Here is a 19,661-nt window from a genome sequence, read left to right as displayed (position 1 = left end):
ATACATATATATATATATATATATATATATATATATATATATATATATATATATATATATATATATGTATGTACATAGAGCGAGAGAGTGTACATATGTGTTTGTGCTTGTGTGTGAGTCTTTTTATGTGTGTATATGTGTGTGGCTTTGGGCTCATTCCTCAAATAAATAATTAAGTTGCATCCTATTATATTAAAAAAATATCAAAAGTATAAACATAAATATCCTCAAAATTCCAAAGCCTCTAATAATATTTCAACAAAACTACTTCAAATGCTTCCATAGGCACTAGTATTACTGTCTCACAGCTGCTGATGTGCAGATGGAGTACTAGTCCGTTACTTTAAAATTTGAGGTTAATACAGGGATAGAAATGACACAAAACACCAAGGCTCAAACTTATTAATTTATTAAGCAAAACTTTTTTAAATGTACAGTAAAGCTAAAACTAAATAAACAGAAAGACTAATAAATCATGTACTTACAAGCATATGCATAAACAAAAATCATCTTTGCCACTGATAGGGAAACTTTAAATCCTATCCAGTGCAGCTATCTGTTCAGTCAAGGCAAGGCCGACACTGGTGAAATGTCTTTAAGCTCAGTTTAGGCTGGTGCTGTGATTAAATTCGGATGCTGATGATGATTTTCATCTTAGCCTTTGAGCTTTTATAGTCTTTTTGAGTTGATAGAATATTGTAGACAGATCTGACATTACAGGCTCATCATGAGTTGATGGAATATTTTAGAAAATTACAGATCATTTTCTAAGTTGTAAACAAGCCTCGTAATGTCTGGTCTTGTGCCCTACTTCCCTTTTTCAAAGAACAGTTAGCTCACAACCTTGTGATATAGTTTCTTTTTGAAATTTTCACATTTTGGTAAACATTTTTTACGCTGATAAACAACTTATAGGTTAACAAAAGTTTAGTAATACCAGTAATCAGTGAGCAAGGCCTGCTCTTAAGCATATTGTATTGTTACAATATTAGCAGCATATAGTGATGTAGTGGCATATTAAGACCTAGCAATAATTAATTTAGCAATAATTAAACATACACAGTGATATGTGGCTCGAGGCATAGCAAAAACTGGTAGACTGTGTGGATCCGTCACAGATGGGAATAAATCCTGGAAACAAATTACTTGTTGAATATGTATGGAACTCAAAACTGACAACTTCCAGTTTAATCTAACAACAGGTGGGGGAAGCTCCCTGGATATAAGAAACACCTATGACTTCACACAAAAAAATTAATCTTCAGTGAAAAAGCATTCGGTAAAACCCACATTTGATGAGTAATACATTTGATCATACAGTCCATTGCTACCACTAATCAATAAAATAGAATGGAAAGAAGAACTAATGCTATATAGACAGAGAGATAGATAGATAGATAGATAGATAGATAGATAGATAGATAGATAGACAGACAGACAGAGACAGATAGACAGATAGTCAGACAGACAGACAGATAGATAGATAGATAGATAGATAGATAGATAGATAGATAGATAGATAGATAGATATTGAGTGAGAGGTGGATAGGTATGTATGTATTTGTGCCTATGCTTCCTTTTCTTGTGTTGACTCTTGCTTATGTACATGTACAGCATTTTGATTCAGTCACAAAGATGCTTCTATGTGACTGGAGATATCAAGTCGTACCCACTGGGAAATCAGTATTGATCAAAGCAAACTTTGTATTCAGTAACAAATCTTCAAACTGATTGCTGCCAAATAAGAACATATCACCATTGATGTTAATAGGGAAGCATATCTTGCTCCCTGTAGTCAAAGGCACCAGCATTTGCTTTTTATATTTAGCACTATGTCATGTGATGCATTTTTGGAATCATTTTAAAAGTCTGTATGTTGTTTCCTCTGGATCACAAAAGGCAAAGCAAAAATATTTCTGTTCATCTCAGTGCAATCTATTCCCATCGCAACATCCACATTAATTGCACCAAAGATAGAATACCAGCTATAGGCAGTATTGCTTGTACAGATTGATTATCACTTCTCAAATAATCAAGATCATATTGTTGTATTCCCCATTATGCATTGCACCAAATGACATTTGCAATCGTGTTAACATGCACAATATAGTGAAATATTTCAAATGGGTAAATGCATTCCTGGCTTGTCTATCATTGTTATGTTTAATTTCTAAACCTTTCCTCCCTTTCTGCTAAATCCATTTTCTCAAATTCTGATAATCCTTGATTTTAGTAAAGATTTGTAGAAATAAGTAGCTGTACATATTAATTCATAACTGAAATCATTTGCAGAACTTTATAAGACAGTGTTCAACGCACTTTATTTTTGCACTAAAAAAATATACATATCCCCTGATTTTTCTAGAAGGGCTTGATATATATGTGTGTCATTTTCAAAACTATTAAGAACTACAATGCATAAGTACTTTTGCTGAATGAGTGCTCTTTCATCCTTTTTCTGATATTTAGGATGAATTAAATTACAGAGTTTCACTGTAAAAGTAAATGGAAATTGTTACTGCAAAGGCAAAGCTCAGTTGTGCAGAGATGGCTTAATTATTATCTGGATAGACAGTGCCATCCTGCTAAGGTATGCTTTCAGTTATTTCATCTGTAAACTTTATGTGTCACAATGCAGAATTATTGTGATTATTTTACAAATTCCCATGAACTCCTTTAAAATCATGCAAATTTTTAGCTACTGTAAACATATTGTTTGGTTAGTCATTGATCTTAACATTATATTATAATGAAGAAGCTTGACTCTACAGTGAGGTTGTCACACTTTGGTTAAAAGGAATGGATTGGACAAAAACAGGTTTAAATATCAAAAGACAAACTTGTATATTGTATAATGAGTGAGCTATGTTATCCCACTATGATCAATTTTCCAGCAGACATTAGAGATCATTAAGTAAGGAGAGAGAGTCAGCTTTAGGAGTCACCAGGTACCTTGCAGTTAGAATTCAATAAACACATAATACAGTGAAGTCACTGCAAGTTCTTGAGCATTTTGATAAGATTTTCTTCAAAGACAACTAACGCTTTACATTTACCGTTTTCACTGTACACTTCATTAGAATAAGCACACATTAAATTTGTCTGGAACTTTGACTTACCCTACTGACATGCATTTCAGTTTTCACACCTGTGCATTTACTTTTAGTATGCTCTGCACTGCGGCAAGGCATAGTTGTGGCATTTTCCATTGTCTTATAGTGGTGTGCAATTCATGTTTTATCTTTTTTAATTTCCAGATACAGAAATATAAGAATGCAGTCTATAAATCTGAGTTTATCTATTTCTGTTGTGCATTTTCTGCTTCATTTGCCACGCCACATGTGAAAGATAGAAGCCTTCACTCCAGTGCCATTTATGGTAGAAAAAAAAACTGATTTAACCTTACATATGCACCATACCAATGTCACTAGTCCATTCACTTCTGCCCAAAAATTTCAACACAAAATCAAGGGAAGCTATTTTATACATAAACTCCAAATATTACACCTAAGGGACATATAAAGCCTGCCTGGCTGTGGGTGCATCACGTTTAAAATACTACCTCCATTCTTCATTTTTGGGCAGTCGTTTTCACCACAACAACTATTTAAAACAGTGGATGAAATTTACCATACCATTTACAGTACATTTGGGTGCAGGCAATGAGTGAAGGGTCTTACAAATAGTATATAAATAAATAAAAAATATACATACATGCATACATAGGAAAAGAGATGGGTAGATAAATATAAACACCATGTCTTCTACAATGAACTTCAAGTTTATATGTCAAAAAGTTGTTTTTTTCCATGCTTGTTATCTCCAAGCCATAGATCACCTCACAAAACAAGACAGAAACCACAGATATTTTTTAAGCGTGACCCTTTCAGCTTTGGATTACTTGGGTTATACAACACATTGGCCTTTCTAATGGGGAGAGTCATTTAGAGTTACATATGCCAAATTATGTCTTGCATTCTATGATGGGGTGGATAAAGACAAAATAAAAGGGAATTAGGATGAATACAGGCAAAATAAAAGAAAATTAGGATGAATGTGTGTCAAGTATAGTACCCTCAAATTACATGGAGGCACTTAACAGATTTCTGAAAATATTATAGTCCAGCTAATGATAATTCCAACATAAACATATTAGACCTAAACCTGATCAAATTAAGGTTTCTCTGCTCAATGCCAGAAGTCTTGACAAAAAAAACTGGCCAATTTTGAAATATCATGAATTGGGAGATCATAAACATTTGTGTAATTACTCCAAACATGGTTTAACTATAAAGAAAACAGTCCCTTTTAGTTTGGTTTATACCCAATGATAACTGTGGAGGTGTCGCTATATTTGCTAAGACCATACCACACTCAAGCAGATTCAAAGAGACCATCAAACAAAGATCCAGATCACCCTAAACAGGACAAATTATAATCTAATACCATTACAGGACACCCTTAATGGCCCCAGAAAATCAAGTACAATTCCAAAATGTAGTGAATGAACAGCAAGAACTCAATTATATTGAGATACTTCAAATAACCTTCAATAACTCATTACAGGCTAGTGATGTCTACACGTGTTTCTGCAGTTACTTCCTGCTGGTGCTTCTAGGCGTCAAATATTGCCTATTCATTTTTGCATTAATAATTCCAAAACTGTACTACATACAAGGTATTAAAGGAATTCAACTTAAAGTTTACAAAATGACAGACTCAATTGTATTTTAACCTGACCTCTGTCTAGTGCAGATCAAGAGAAATTTAATATTATTAGTATGATATTTATTTGTATTGTGACGATTTTCATATTTCACTAAATATCTCAATAATCAAGTGACTCAGACAGAACTGTTTAGACTCATATGAAAACTAGGAGCAGTATAACAAAAATGCTACTGGTAGTATGTGTGATGCTTGGATGGTTACTGACATATTTTAGCAGTTTGTACAATATTACATAATGCATATTTGCTGCTATTATTGTGGATTATAAACTCCAGTTTAAGACCTAGAACTGAATTACTACAGCCACTGTAAATGTTACTTTGTGCTGAGCAGTTTACCATTTACAGTTTTCTAGAAACACTTATTGTTCTAGAGGTATGAACATCTATTTGAACTGTGAGGCATTAACATATGTTTTTTAAGGCTCAGGCCACACTCACTGAGAGTTAAGAGTACAAACTCAAAAGAGATCCATTGGAGGGAATGAGATAAACAGGAGTACCTATACCTCCAATGTAGGCTACTTCCAGAAGTTCTAAGATTTAATAAACAAAAACTCCCTGGATCAGACAGTTAATAAACCCATTATAGGGCATGATAGTCTTGATCTCATCCTACAAATCCTGTCTTTTCTTGCACTGAGTCAGATTATAAACTAGTTTCTTTTACATTCAAAATGATCAAATCACCTGTAATGTCTCAGATCTCTCTAATTTTATATATACAACCACATCACATTCCATGATGAGATTTCAAAAATCACACATGGCTGTATCATCTCCAATGATGACACAGCAGGTAACTTTAAGAAGGGGGATCTATACCCATTTAGAAAAATGTGTAGAGACAGTAGTCCCAAAATAAAAAATAAAGGGAAATTCACAAACAAACCTGCCGGTTGCCCCCCAGTGAAATAATAATTCACAATCTTTCTATCATCATGTGAAAACAGTAGTCAGGTCATTGTTCTATTATATTCAGCATTGATTAGGCCAATTATTGTGTACAGTACTACCTTTAGGATGTACTTTACTAGATATAGCAAACAACTAGAAAGACATCACAGATTCCTAATTTAGGAGATCAGTCTCTTAAAGATCCTAAGTTACCAAGAGACACAGGAAGCAGTATTCCTTTATTCAGTATCTTTTAGATTCTTGGTAGGAAATCTATGCCTTCCGTTCCATGTTATTATACGCCCAGTTGTCTTGGATCACTTATATCTTTACAAGTAAAATGAATCCTCAAATACCAAAACTAAGAACCTAAATCTTCTTCCTTCAAACAAGACCTAAATGATTGGATGGGCACCCACAAATTTACCATGAGATTGACTAGCCTAGTACAAAAAGTTACAGAGGAATACAGCCTAGGTATGTGTACTGGCAACATACCCATATCATGGTGTCAGTCTTGAGGTAAGTTTTCCATTAAAGTGATACAGTACAGGTGGTCTAGTTCTATCAAAGGTGACACTACTACATTCATTAAATTTAAGGTGAAACTATGATCTGAGCACCAGTTATAATAATCCAAAGGGGAGGTTAGAATGAAACCTAAATTGTAGTTTTCTGCAACTCCAGCCAATTAAATGTTGCTAGCATTTTCCTATACTTCACAGAATTACTTTCTGAAGAGGAGAGAGCCCTAAATAGACCCTTAGGGAATGCTATGAGCTAACTGTTCTTTTTGGAGAGGGTATCATTTATTCAGATTGATACTCTTCTGTATGACAGTCAGCACTCCAGCAAACTACTTATGTTTAGTTAGAATAGCTTATTTGTGATGCCACACTGGGGAATGTTATTATATATTTTGGTTCAAATAAGCAGTGTGGATGGATAATCATTCAGGGCTTTACTGCCATTTTTAAAGATGCTAAAAAGATTAAGGAGACAAAATGTGAGTTTGATAAAGCCAAACTATGATGGCTTCAATGTCAATGGAACTTGTATGCTTTTATTGATTAGTTGTAAAATAATTTAATCATTAGCTTCACAGGTACATCTAAGTGAGAAGTATTGTTTTACAGTTAACTGGGACAGTCGGGGGTTACCTTTGTGAGGTGAGAACAGCTATGGCATTTCTTCATTCTTTTGGTACACATCCTGTGGAGATACTTTGATTGAAGATGTTTAAAAGAACTTTGAATGACAAATGCTTTAAGCTTACCAGTAAACAGAGAGGTATGCTGTCTGGCCAGATGGAGGTGCTGTTTTCTTGTCCTACACAGGGCAGCTAATACTTAGTCAATACTGATTAATGGGATAAAGTCAGCCTCAGTTGTTATGGTGGGATTAAAGCTGTTGTAGCTATTACGATATTAGTGCTGCATTCATTTGTCATGCTGTTGGCTAGGAATTTTGAGTTGGTGTGAATATTACAATGACTGAGTATGGTAGGGTATTATTGAGGAGTTTAATTAAATAGCACAAAAAGGCCTTATGGTTGTCTTCTGGACTTCTCATAGTGACCTTGAGTTCTTTTCTAATTTGAGAGTATTTAAAATACAGTACTTTTCATATAAATTGCAGATTCTATTGTCCCAACAGATTGGATCCTTTATGCATTTGTTTTGTTTTGTTTATAAAGGAATAGAACAGCTTACTCCATGCAGTGACTTAATAAGTCATAAAATTCCTTGATTACGCCTCGGGTATTGGTGTTCAATGATTTGAGGTAATTGGACTACTTAAATTTTTCAAGAATGTCAATAAAATCTAATAGGCTGGTAGTGGTTAAGTCCTGAAGGCAGATCAATTAGTGGGCTACAGTGTCTAGTTTTGAGACATAAGGTGATAGATAAATAGTCTGATTTAACTAGGAAATTTAATACATGTACGGCTGAGTAGAGGACAGTTAAGAGAATGACTAGAATGTTTGGAACTGTAATACTGAACGTAACTATTTGATCTAGGGATATGGTGTTCCTTATGTCAAGAAAAGCCTAAGCATAACAATTAGTGGATTTGTAACAGGCCCAGTTGATATCTGAGTAATAGAAATCTCCTAAAAAGGGGTTCAGCTTGACCTTTTTTGGGGAAAGGATGTTTAGTTACTTGATAAATTCATGCAGGGATTTGAAGAGCGATTTAAAACTGCACTAAATTTAGCTTGAGGTAGTATGAGAACTGTAATAAATATGGATATACTCACACTGACACTCGTGGTCTTGAAAAGGGGCAGCTGGTAAATCTTGGAAAAGAAGGCTTGGCTTCCATTAACTAAAGTCAGGCTTCAGTAGCTGTACAAAAATGTATATCCTGTAGGGAAATTTCCCAGTCAGAAATGTTGCCACTCAGGCTTCTTCTGTTTAGTGGAGCCATTTTAACACTCAATCCAAACTCCTTGCAGGTACGGCAAGTGCCAGAGCCCAAAAAACCAAGACAAAGATGAAAAAATAGGGCCAGCACCAAATAGAAGTTGCCACATGAATACTAATTTATTAGATAAACATTTTCAAGCAACTAAGGGTGACATACACCCCCAGTAAAGCACAAAAGTGCTCCAGAAAAAAGCAAACCGGTTTCGGCTATATTAGCCTTCTTCAGTACGCAAACAAACTCAATAAAAAATAAGTAACATCAGAGTAACAGTATTTATAGCATCTTAATTACAAACCAATCAAGTCATTATATACTTAATGGATTCCTATTAAAGATATATTTAGAGATGCTCATTCAAACCAGGGCTAAAAAGGCCACCCGATTTAATTATCCATTTCCTTTCCTTATTATCTAAAATTATGTGCCAACCACTTTTGAGGGACCTATCCCCTTTAATTTTGTCAATGACCGTAAAATAAAAGGAAGCAGAAGGGTGCTAAAGTGTGTGTTTATAAAGTGCACTAGTAAGTTTATGATTCCTTATGTCACTCATATGTTCTGAAATCCTGATCCATAATCGTCTGGATGTCTTACTCACATAAAAGGCTGAGCAAGGACAAGAGGTCAGGTACACCACCCAATCTGAAACACAATTGGCCAGAAACTTTATGTCAAGGACTCTATCAGTATTGGGGCTAGTAAATTCATTAATTTTGAAAACTCTAGAACAATGTGTGCAATGATCACATGGATAAGTACCACACAATTTGTCACCCAATAGCATTTGCTGTACAGGTCCAGCTGAGACCTGGAAAGAAAGTTTATAATGGCCCAGGAGTGAGCCTAAACTTTTGCCATGTCAGAAGGAGAAGAAGCATCTCTGGCCCACCATAGAGGCTGATTTCTGATCTGACAACAAAATATTCCAATGTTTCTGGATAATATTCATGAAAGCTTTAGTATTGCATCCATATGTCGTAACCATTCTCAAAACATCTTGGTCCCCTGATGTTTTTTCCTTGTTTTTACATTGTAAGAGATCTTCCCTAGCTTGTGTAGATGCCCAATTTCTGGAGCACTTTTGTGCTTTACTGGGGGTGTTTGTCACCCTTAGTTGCTTGAAAATGTTTATTTAATAAATTAATATTCATTTGGAAACTTCCATTTGGTGCTGGCTTTATTTTTTTATATTTGCCATGGAGCCATTTTAACCCATGTCAGAATAGGGTTTGGTAGCTTGGAATGTTTAGTGATTTTACAAGGCCTAGAAAGGCATTATGAGGATGACGACATTTTTGTCAGCATAGGACGGTCTTCAAACTATATGTGCAACCTATCCCTATTGAAGCAGGAAGGTCATTTTACTATTTTCCTAGGCTGTGATAAACCACATTCGACTAGAATTCTACCATGTGTGTAGTCAGTCATTGAAATCAGTGATTGCTGATTTGCATGCAGACATCACTAAAGGCATTCCTGTGCTTAAGAAAATGCAATGAATGCTTCAACATGTCTCTCTAAGCTCCTCCAAGGAAGACTACCTGAGATTATTTATACAAGCATGAGCAATTATAAGGTCATACTCATAGCTTGTACAGTTCAGAGCCTGAAGGGTCCTGATGATGTCTATAATTACAATGGCTTTTAGACAAATGACATTCATCAAATGTTCAGAATGTTCAAAGAAAAAAACATCAAATGGAATGATGTCAAAAATTCACAATGTCAACCAGCTTTTCCCACTTTTTAAAAAGTGACTAGTGAGCTACAGGAGATAGTGGTAGACTAGATACTGGTTTTTGCCATTTCCCAACTATGGTGTGATCTCAGAGCTGAAATATACATAATTATTAGGGTTGGCAGGATGCAGGGAGGGGGGGCTTGACTGTCTACACAGAATGTATAGTATTTACTTTTACATAACTGACATTTCAAATATTTGGTGTCTTTCCATTCAATGTTTTTTTTTCTTTCGATGTTTGGAACATTTGATGTTCCAAAATATATTCCCTTGTGATACACACTGAATGTAAGCCTGATGAATCTCCTACATGATGCTAAAAGCTAATGTGCCTAATGGCATTCACTGTGGCCAGTAATATCACAAGGTAAACTGCTACAAGCAATGGCCTCTTTTCATGGGAGACTCATAGTATATTCCTGCTGACTGAAAGAAATTTGGTACTAAAGGACTTCCCCAATTCTTTTTGACCTCTACTGATGCTGTAACCAGCCTGGGAGTGGTTACAGCCTGGAGCGCAAAGTCATGCCTCTGTCTGCAGAGTCTTTAAAAATAGAATCAGTCTGCATTACAAAACTGAGTGATAAAGATTTATCTGATGTGAAAAAGTTTGAAACCTTAATAAAAATGATCCTTTGGATGGTCATACTTCCTCATGGAGTGAGATTAGGAATATACTGTCTGAAGTACATGAAGCAGAAGTGTTGGATACTAACCCAGAAGTGACATCAGAGGATAAAGTTCAAGTTAAATCACCTTGTCTTGTTTTCTAATCAGCAGCAGATTGGAGAATTGATCAGTCTACAGAGTCCTCTGTGACAAGATCTCTAACTTATGCCACTCGTTTGGAGTCAGATATTAAATAACCTCTGTATATGTCTAACAAGGCATGTTTCAGGCTGACCAGTAGGCAGTCTGGTATTTTATCTACCACAGAAGTAGTGTGCATTGGACATCTGAAGTTAGGGGTTTGGAGATGTAGGATTCAATCTGGGAATATAGGAGTCTGAAATAAATTTGTCTGCTAGAATACTGACTATGTCTTTTCATTCTGAGCATGGGGTATTCTTTACTATTAGTTCAGCACAGTATTGGGCATAGTTTCTGAAATTTCAAACTTAGTTAAATAAGGCTTTGTTTTTATCCTTTGCCTATGTTTGTAGGTTCATAGGTTCATAGGTAGGTACTAGGCTATTGGCAGTGTGGGTTTCGTCAGTGAGTCAGTTGGCAACCCATCTTGTGACATAGGGATTTATACCTAGTTTAATGAGTTTATCTATAATTCCAGAGTGAGGCATGGTGTCGAAAGCCTTGGCAAGATCTAGATAGGCTGTGTGAACCACCTTACCCTCATCTATGGCTTTGGTGACTGCTTCAAAGAAGTCTATCAGGTTTAGGAGACATGATCTGCCTTTTATAAACTGGGTGGGGTCCTGAGTTTGGAGATTACCAATGTCATTGTTTATAAGTTCCATGATGATACGTTCCATAGCCTTGCAGACCAGGCTCATTAGGCTAATGGTAGGGTCTGTGGTGGCTCCCCCTTTGTGGAGTGGGATAACTGTCACTGTGCTCCATTCAGTGGGCACATAGCCAGAGGTGAGGCTATGATTGAACATGGTACTTAGGTGTGGTGCCAGTTCATTCTGTAATTCATGTAGAACACAGCCTGGGATGTCATCAGGTCCCATGGATGCTGTGTTCTTGGTTTTGGATAGTGTGTTTTTTGTGGCTATTTTTACATTATATCTGGATATGGTTGACTTTGTCTGGGTCCAGAGTTCCTTGTTAACATTAGCAAGAGTATCATTGGCATGTTGAGACTTAAATTTATTTTTTGTACACAATGAGATAATTTTTAAGTGTGTCACTCTATTTACTTCTGAGAGGTACAGATTAATCTGTAAGTTATCTACATATGCATAGAATCTGGCAGTAAAGGATTTGGCATGAGCAGTGGGGTCATCAAAATGGAAGGGGCTTTTGAAGTTAGCCAGGTCTTCACTCAGTTTTAGTAGATTAGTCTTAACATAATCTCTGAAGACTGAGGTATTAGATAGTTTCAGTCTTAAAATTTGTGGTCCAATCTGACCAGGAAGTTATAAATGGTGAGAAGCAAAGCTGCTCCATACTGGTCTGAACCAAGTTTGGGATTCTATCATCCATGGCGGGGGTGCAAAGTAATTGTTTGGGACAGCTTCTTTTGATAAAGTCCAGAAATATCTGAGTATACATGTTTGAAGATATTTACATTTCCTAATTAATGGAAGGATATTTGAGAATGATGTTTGGCTTAATACCTAGGAACTCCATACCAATTAGATAGGAAGAATTGGCTGAGGGGGGCATAGAAAGGTCCTTCAGTTAGCTATGATATGATAATGGTTTTTGATACAGTAATCTCAAGATCAATCCAAGTCACTCCTTATAAGCTTGGAGACCTCCCTAAAGGAGGAAACAGCTGGAGATCAGGTATTAGAGACAGATTCATTACACTTAACTATTTCAGAGGCAATGGTATCAGATAATGTGACTCATCATAAGAGATGACGTATGAGGGAGTACTGCACATTGAACTACCAGTGGGAATAAATTCACACACAGTTTTGAATAAAGGTAAGCACTGTACTGATGAGCAATGACAGATGGAGACCATGAACTGGCACTCACTCAAACAGATGACTGCCATAAACACAGTGATAGCTTTAAATTAAAGTTCTAAGGCTCTAGATTTGCATATGTAAGTTAAGCTTATGCCAAATTCCATACATTTCCTTGATTCTTTCCCCTGTTTGGTGCATGATAATTTGATGTTCATTTGCTATGCCAAACCTGTTTCTCTAACTGGTCCTGGCTATGGTTGGCATGATCAAAGAAAGAAGTCCTTAGTCCTGAGTACTGTTGATCTCTGACTGCCTGACTCAAGAGATTGATCTCCAAAATAAGGTTAGTTAACCATATTCACCAAAAAATCAACCAGGGACAGGATGATGCAGGGAAATCTGGATGCATACCCATGGTAGAAGCTGGTTGACCTGAGCTTCCTTTAGCCCAACAATTTTCCCACCGAGGAAGAGACTTTTGTGGAGCTGACATCTCAGTAGTCTAAGATGAGCTCTGCACCTGCAGAATACAAGGGTTTGAGGAAATACAAGATATACCTCCTTCTTTCTGGTTTATGGTTTATGCCTGGGCCTGCAAACACTTCTTTATTTGTAGACCACATGCAAAGAGTTCTCAACAGCCTCAATCATCTTGGAAAAAAAGTATGTGCAAAGAATCTTCCATTCCCTTCAAGGGAAGGACAATATATGTTCTCATCTGGGGGTAGGAAATAATGGTTTTCATCCGTCTTAGACTATAGATCCACTGACAGGGCTGGAAGGGTTGAATGCAGAGTACATGGATAAAGCCACATAAGCTGTTGAGGATAGCCTCTGTTGAATCATGTAGGGGAGCACACATGCATAGGTTGAGGGGGTTAAGGCAGGGCTTGAGGTGATACATGAGCTCACATCAGTGCCAGAGTGGTGGTTAGGTGCATAAATGAAAAATTCTGTCATTGTTGGGATGAGTGTGAAACAAAATGAATCTCATGGCTGCCTAGATGATGGCCACATAGAGGCTTGAGAGTCAGAAGTTGGAGGGAAAACTGGGAAAAATTATATAATAAATCGGCAACATTCCTCGTAGCTTTCTTTGTCTAGCTCTGATTTGAGACATAAAAGACAGTTGTGGTAGAAGTCTTGACTGGTAATATGATGTCTCTTTGGACACTTATTATGCTGGTATTTAAGCATGTAGATATACAGCTCTTGACAATGACAATAAAGAGTAATATCTGAACTGTGTGAAGGGGAAAATAGAGCTGGCAGGCTCAGGGACAGCATGCGTTTATGTACTCATAACATTAAGTTATAGAATATATGAATACAGGATCAAATACATATCTATGTGCAGGATCTTTCAAAAATGCCATAATCTATCTGGTATGAAAGATGTACCCAACAAAGACCCATAAAAGAGGATTCTTAATATTAAATGAATGCAGTTTCACATAATTTAACCAATAAAATCTAAAAAAAAAAAATATTTCAGAGAAGATTATAGGAAAGTGGTCCTTGTTGTTACTCTTTTGTAAATCCTACTATGTATCATTTTAAAACAAAGCACAAGTAATTTATTGTCTAAAACAAAAGTAATTAATCCAAAAAATGTAAACATTAACCTCCAGATATAGAATTAGATGAGTTAATAACAACAGTATAATCCATCAGTGCATTCATTCCTCATAGATTTTCCAGCAAAACAAAAATAATCAATTCTGATAAAGATTTTACAAGCAGAAAGCATGTTCCAGATCTTTATTTATTCTTCATATGCAAATACATTAATGACAGTTGGTAACATTCTAAGGATCCACTCATCCATCTAAAACCATTTATTTGCAAAACTGTAACTATAACTCTGAGAAAATAGAGCATAAAATAATGTACTTACAGCTTTCAATTTCTAATGTACAGTTCTGTTCATCCAGAGGGTATCTTCTGAGATCCATCATACAGGCTGCTGTTGTTGTAATACTGAAAAAAAAAAACATTGCTGGAATGTCAAATATTGAAAGAAACACTTATATTATTTTTATCTCTGAAAATATGTGCAACATTGGATTTCATTTAATACAATTATTAGAATTTAATTGCACCAATGAATGAATTATATATTTAAATAGATAGTATCAGAAAAACATATTTAATTATAACTATTTATTTACTTTTACTTACTGGAAATGTCTAACTGGGTACAATGCCCCCTTTCAATGGAGACCAGGGCAGAAAAGCTTCATAGAATTGAACAAGAGAAAAGAAAATGCAAAATAATACAAAAATTACCATTAAAAAAACATTATATATTACAAGTATTACAGTAAAGTTTCAGTTGCAAATAATACAAAACAATATGTTACATATAGAGGACAATAGGTGGTATTGTTTCCTTAGACAGCTTATCCGTGTTGATTTCAAATATGTTAGCAGGCACAATTTTCTTAGCGAGCCTCTCTGTCTTGACTTAGAATAGTAAACATAGGTGTTATAAAATGAAATGAGAGAGGAGTTTCAGCAGAATTAAGAAAGGTTCCATACTATGGGGTTTATACACTTGGCTGAGCATGGCTAGTTTAGGAAATAGTGAGTAAATAAGAAAAAGATGTACTCAGAAAAAAAAAATACAAATTAAGTTTAATGATATGGTATGAGGGAATATTAGGAGGATAGATGGGTGTTGAGCAAGAGCATCTACATGAGTTTTTAAAATATTGCTATTGCTCAGTTTTTAAAGAGCGTAAGTTATCAATTTGTTTTAGTGGAGTGGAATGTAATTCCAGATTTTGGAGATGTAATTATTGTATAGGGCATCATCCCCAGAGTCACGTGATTAGTTTGTATTTAAAAGAATTTTAACTTTAGGGAGGAGGTGTCTAATTGGTGAAGAAAGATGTATGATTTTGGCTACTGCCAGGCATTTAATGGGTTTATATGTGAGATTTTTGGACAACAGGTATCTGAGAGTGTGTGAGGTGGTGGTTTACTTCTTACCAGTTTAATTGTTTCAGGGATACATAGTGATATGTTCTATAAGGTTGGTTTGTGATAAACCTAGCTATTTTATTTTTGCACTGTTCAAGTTTTCCTTTTAGACTGTCTTAATTCCATCCACAACCTTTTTTCACAGTTTTGTACCAATCATCTAGAGCCAAAGTTTACACCATCAAATATCTAGCCCTGCTAGCTATATAAGACTGATAAGACTAATGAGCAGAAGCAATAGTTTGTTTTTGTTTTTTTTATTTATTTTTTTTTTTTTATTTATTTTTTTTGCAGACAGTGTGGAAATTTTTTGGGTTGGACTTTTTATCTATTGCTGGATGCAGACATCAGATTTTAAGGAGTCATCAGTTATGACATCCAGACACATGGAGTAACAATTCTGATTGTGCTTTTGTTTAAAGAGGTGATAGTGAAGGTGGTCTTGCACAGCAAATGAGATTTTGTGGCGATTGCAAGTTTTTTTTGTTAGGATTCAAAATTAGGTCACAACTGTTGAGCCAGTTTCAGTGGTGGTGAAAGATGCTTGAGTTGTCTATTGTAGAGTGAATACATTAAACTCAGAGCATACTAGGGTGGAGTTATCTGCATATTGGATCAAGAAGGTATGTTTTGCAGCAGACTGTAGATCATTTAGAAAGATAATGAATAACAGGGAGACCTAGGATACATCACTGAAGAACCCCTATTGAGACTGGAAGGAAGGAGGGGAATTCTGATTGACATTTAATGACTTGGAATCTGTTACTCAGGTAGCTTTGGAATCAGGAGAGGGAGGCTTGAGATGGACAGAGACCAAGAATATGAAGTTTATCAACCAGATACTGGGATGAGATCATATCAAAAGCTTTGGAGAGATCATAAAATAAACCTGAGACTAGGCTACCGAAGCTGTAGTTGTTGATTATAATGTTGACAAAACTTAGGAGGACAGTGGAGCTACTGTGACCAGGGCAAAAGCCATGCTAGGCAAATGAGATTAGTTTGTTGTGTGTGTGACTATTGGATTAACTGTTTATATGCAATTTTCAAAATACTAATTTGACAATTTGACTGAGATCTGAGATTATGAATTAACACAGAGAAAATGGTATGGAAACATGGAATATAAATATTGAATGTGTACATATACTCTGTTGTGAGCTGTTACACACACACACACATATGTACACACGCACGCACACACACATGCACACACACACACACACACACACACACACACACACACACACACACACACACACACATGCACTCACACAGATACAATCAAGAACATACATATACACACACCCACACATACACAGAGACACAAACACACACACACTCTAGCATTTGTGTTACCACTAAAATACACTTACCTAATGACTTTGGAAGCTATGGAAAATATTTTAAGGTCACTAAATGTTGTGAGAATTTTTAGTGAAACTCTTTTGCAGAAAGGTGCAAGGGAAGATCACCAACTAAACATTTAACAATACATGTTTGGCAATTAACTAAATTATTTGTACATATAAAATATAACCCAAATGTTAGATATTCTTTATCACTGAACATTTTGAAAATAATTTTTATTGAAATATGTTGTTAAAAAAATCCATAACACTGTATACCATACAACAACACAATTGTACTACTCTTCTAACATTATAACTATATACATATTAGCATGTGGCAAAGAGCACGTTTCATTTAGAAAAAAATGGAACAACTGAACAGGAAGGGATAATAGTACCTTGTCTGGTGACATAATATACTTTCCAGTATTTTAACTTAATACACTTACATGATACTTTAATGTTTCCTTAGTCTGGCTGATAGATCTTGTAGGTTACTTTCCTCACATTCTCAGACAAAGGTCAGTGTTTTCCTTTCCTGTTCATTTATTTACACAATGTTAGGTTAAGGGATTGTAATGCATTTGATGTTTATATATTCAAAAAAATCACAGTCATTGTAGTTCCCTAACTGAATGGAAAAACAATTGCTCTTGGAGAAAACTGGGTACCTAACTCTCCAGAGAATCATCGTTGGCCCATTTGCAGTGACAACTGCCCAGAATGTGGTTTTTGAGGGGGTCCTATATACAATACCCAGACAAGGGTCTGGATTTTTCTTTTCTGCAGTAATTAGAACAATACTAGGGTAATGACTTGTTCTCAAAAAAATGGAAGTCAAAATATTGTGTCAGTATAATATTGCTCTTCCATACAGACTGAATGAGGATCTTCAATAGGAAATTTTTTCTTTTCGCTTTTTTTTGTAAAAGAGCCACTTTAAGAATTCATTAAAATGTAGTGAATGATATCACTTAATCAGGCAAAAATACACTTAATTATTTAACTGATTCATCCTCAAAAGAATGTTTGTGGTGCCATGAGCAGAAGAAAACTATTTTGTGGAATATTACCCAGCCTTGTGTATGAGCTAACTTTGGGGAATTTCATCACTTCCCAGACTGGTGGGTATAAATTAAAGGTATGTTACAAGTGTCCAAAGAAAATGAGAAGAACAGCTGGAAAAGACTACTGCTCCCTGAAACAGACATGAAGTACAGTCAGAAAGAAAGACAGAATATACTATACCCATACTAGTCCACAGCATTTCTAATTAGAAAGAATCTGAACCTAATATTAGAAAATAGAATGAAAACATCATAGACTTAAGCATTAGTCAAAAGTGTTTTTAGAAACAAAGACAGGAGGCCTATGTCCATGACGAAGTGACTGGACCTTGACAGGAACTTGACAGTGGAGATGGGAATGAATAGACTATGACTCTGCGACTCTAAGGAGAAGTGGTCTGGTATGCGCAACATCATACCCCTTGACAGGAAAGGAGAATAACATACTGTTCTGTCTCAGACCGTGGAATTTAGCATGCTTAGTAGTCATCCAAGCAAGTGCAGCTTCCTGCAGAGGCTGAATGCAGACAAATGTTTATTCTGCTGTGAAAATGTATGCATTGTAGGACCTTCATGTAATGAGTGTGTCTTTTGTCCAACAAGGAGTGTGGTGTTAAAGGCTCATCAAATGCTACCTGATGGCTGCCTATATAGGTTCATAGGTGTGTACTAGGCTAGCAGCCCTGGGGCCTATATAAGCCTAGCCTAAGAAGATTCCCTGGCATCATGCCGCCCAAAGTTAGTTCCCAGTGCCCCTGTCACAAGGCCACTGGCGTGATCCCCGGGGCGAACTTCCTATTGCCAATCCACTTGTCAAGATTTCTCTTAAAGAGGGCCAGTGAAGTACTCTGCTTGACGTGAATGGGAAATTTTGTCCAGAGTATGGGAAGTCTCTGGGTTAGGAACGTGTACCTCCAGCATGTTCTGTTTATTGTGGTAATGAGGTTTAGGTCCCTGCAGCGTGTGGCGCAAAGGGATTGGAATTTCTTTAGGTATAGTATATCTAGCAGCTCTAGGTCAGACATGGCTTTGTAGGTCAAGCAGAGATTGCCTCTAAGTACGCAATAAGAGACAGAATATAGCTGGAGCTATTTGAGTCTGTCCATATATGTCATGTGTCTAAGGCCTAAGATCCTCTTAGTGAGGTATTTTTGTGGCCTTTCCAGTTGTTGTAGGTGTCTAGTGAGGTACATACCAAATGAGGCAATGTATTCTATAATAGGTCTAATGAGGGATGAGTAGAGAGGGATTGTGACCTCTTTCTTCCTGGATGAGAAACCTTTTGTAATGAGATGTGCCACACAGACGGACTTTCTGACTACAGTGGCAATGTGGTTATCAAAGGAGAGGTTGCTGTCAACCTGTGTCCCCAGGTCTCTTATAACACCTTCAGTGCTTAGTGGACTATCACCCATGTGGTAGTTCATGGGCACTGAATTTTTCCCAAAGGGAATGACAATGCACTTTTTGGCATTGAACTTAATGCCATGGTTCTGACACCAATGGTTCAATGGTGTCAGTGAGGCCTTTTTGCAGAATGTCTACATCAGTTGGAGAATCAGTAATAGCTCCCAGTTTGCAATCATCTGCAAACTTGGTCAGCCAGAGTCCCTTTGTGTTGGCTTGAACTTCAGAAAAGTAGATGTTAAACAGGAGTGGACCTAGGACCGATCCCTGTGGGACAGCACTTGTAACTGGTCGGTAGTCAGATTTGGAGTCCACTACTTTCACAGTGTGGGTTCTATCAGTGAGGCAGTTGGCAATCTATTTTATGACATAGGGATTTATGCCTAGTTTAGTGAGTCTATCTATGATTCCTGAATGAAGGATGGTGTTGAAGGCCTTGGCAAGATCTA

General features: G+C 36.3%; 1 protein-coding gene across 1 annotated transcript in view; it reads right to left on the bottom strand.

The window, feature by feature from the left end:
• GABRB2 (gamma-aminobutyric acid type A receptor subunit beta2) overlaps positions 1-19,661 on the bottom strand; it is a 1,614,606-nt gene that overhangs the window by 654,194 nt on the left and 940,751 nt on the right. Inside the window, exon 5 of the mRNA XM_044069527.1 lies at positions 14,299-14,381. Coding sequence (XP_043925462.1) covers positions 14,299-14,381 — 83 coding nt within the window. The remainder of the gene's footprint in view (positions 1-14,298; positions 14,382-19,661) is intronic.

The sequence above is a fragment of the Protopterus annectens genome, chromosome 4.part0 (assembly GCF_019279795.1).
Source record: "Protopterus annectens isolate FY-2018-M chromosome 4.part0, PAN1.0, whole genome shotgun sequence".
NCBI lineage: Eukaryota > Metazoa > Chordata > Ceratodontiformes > Protopteridae > Protopterus > Protopterus annectens.
The sequence above is the reverse complement of the archived record's forward strand: the minus strand, read 5'-3'. Positions and strand labels throughout refer to the sequence as shown.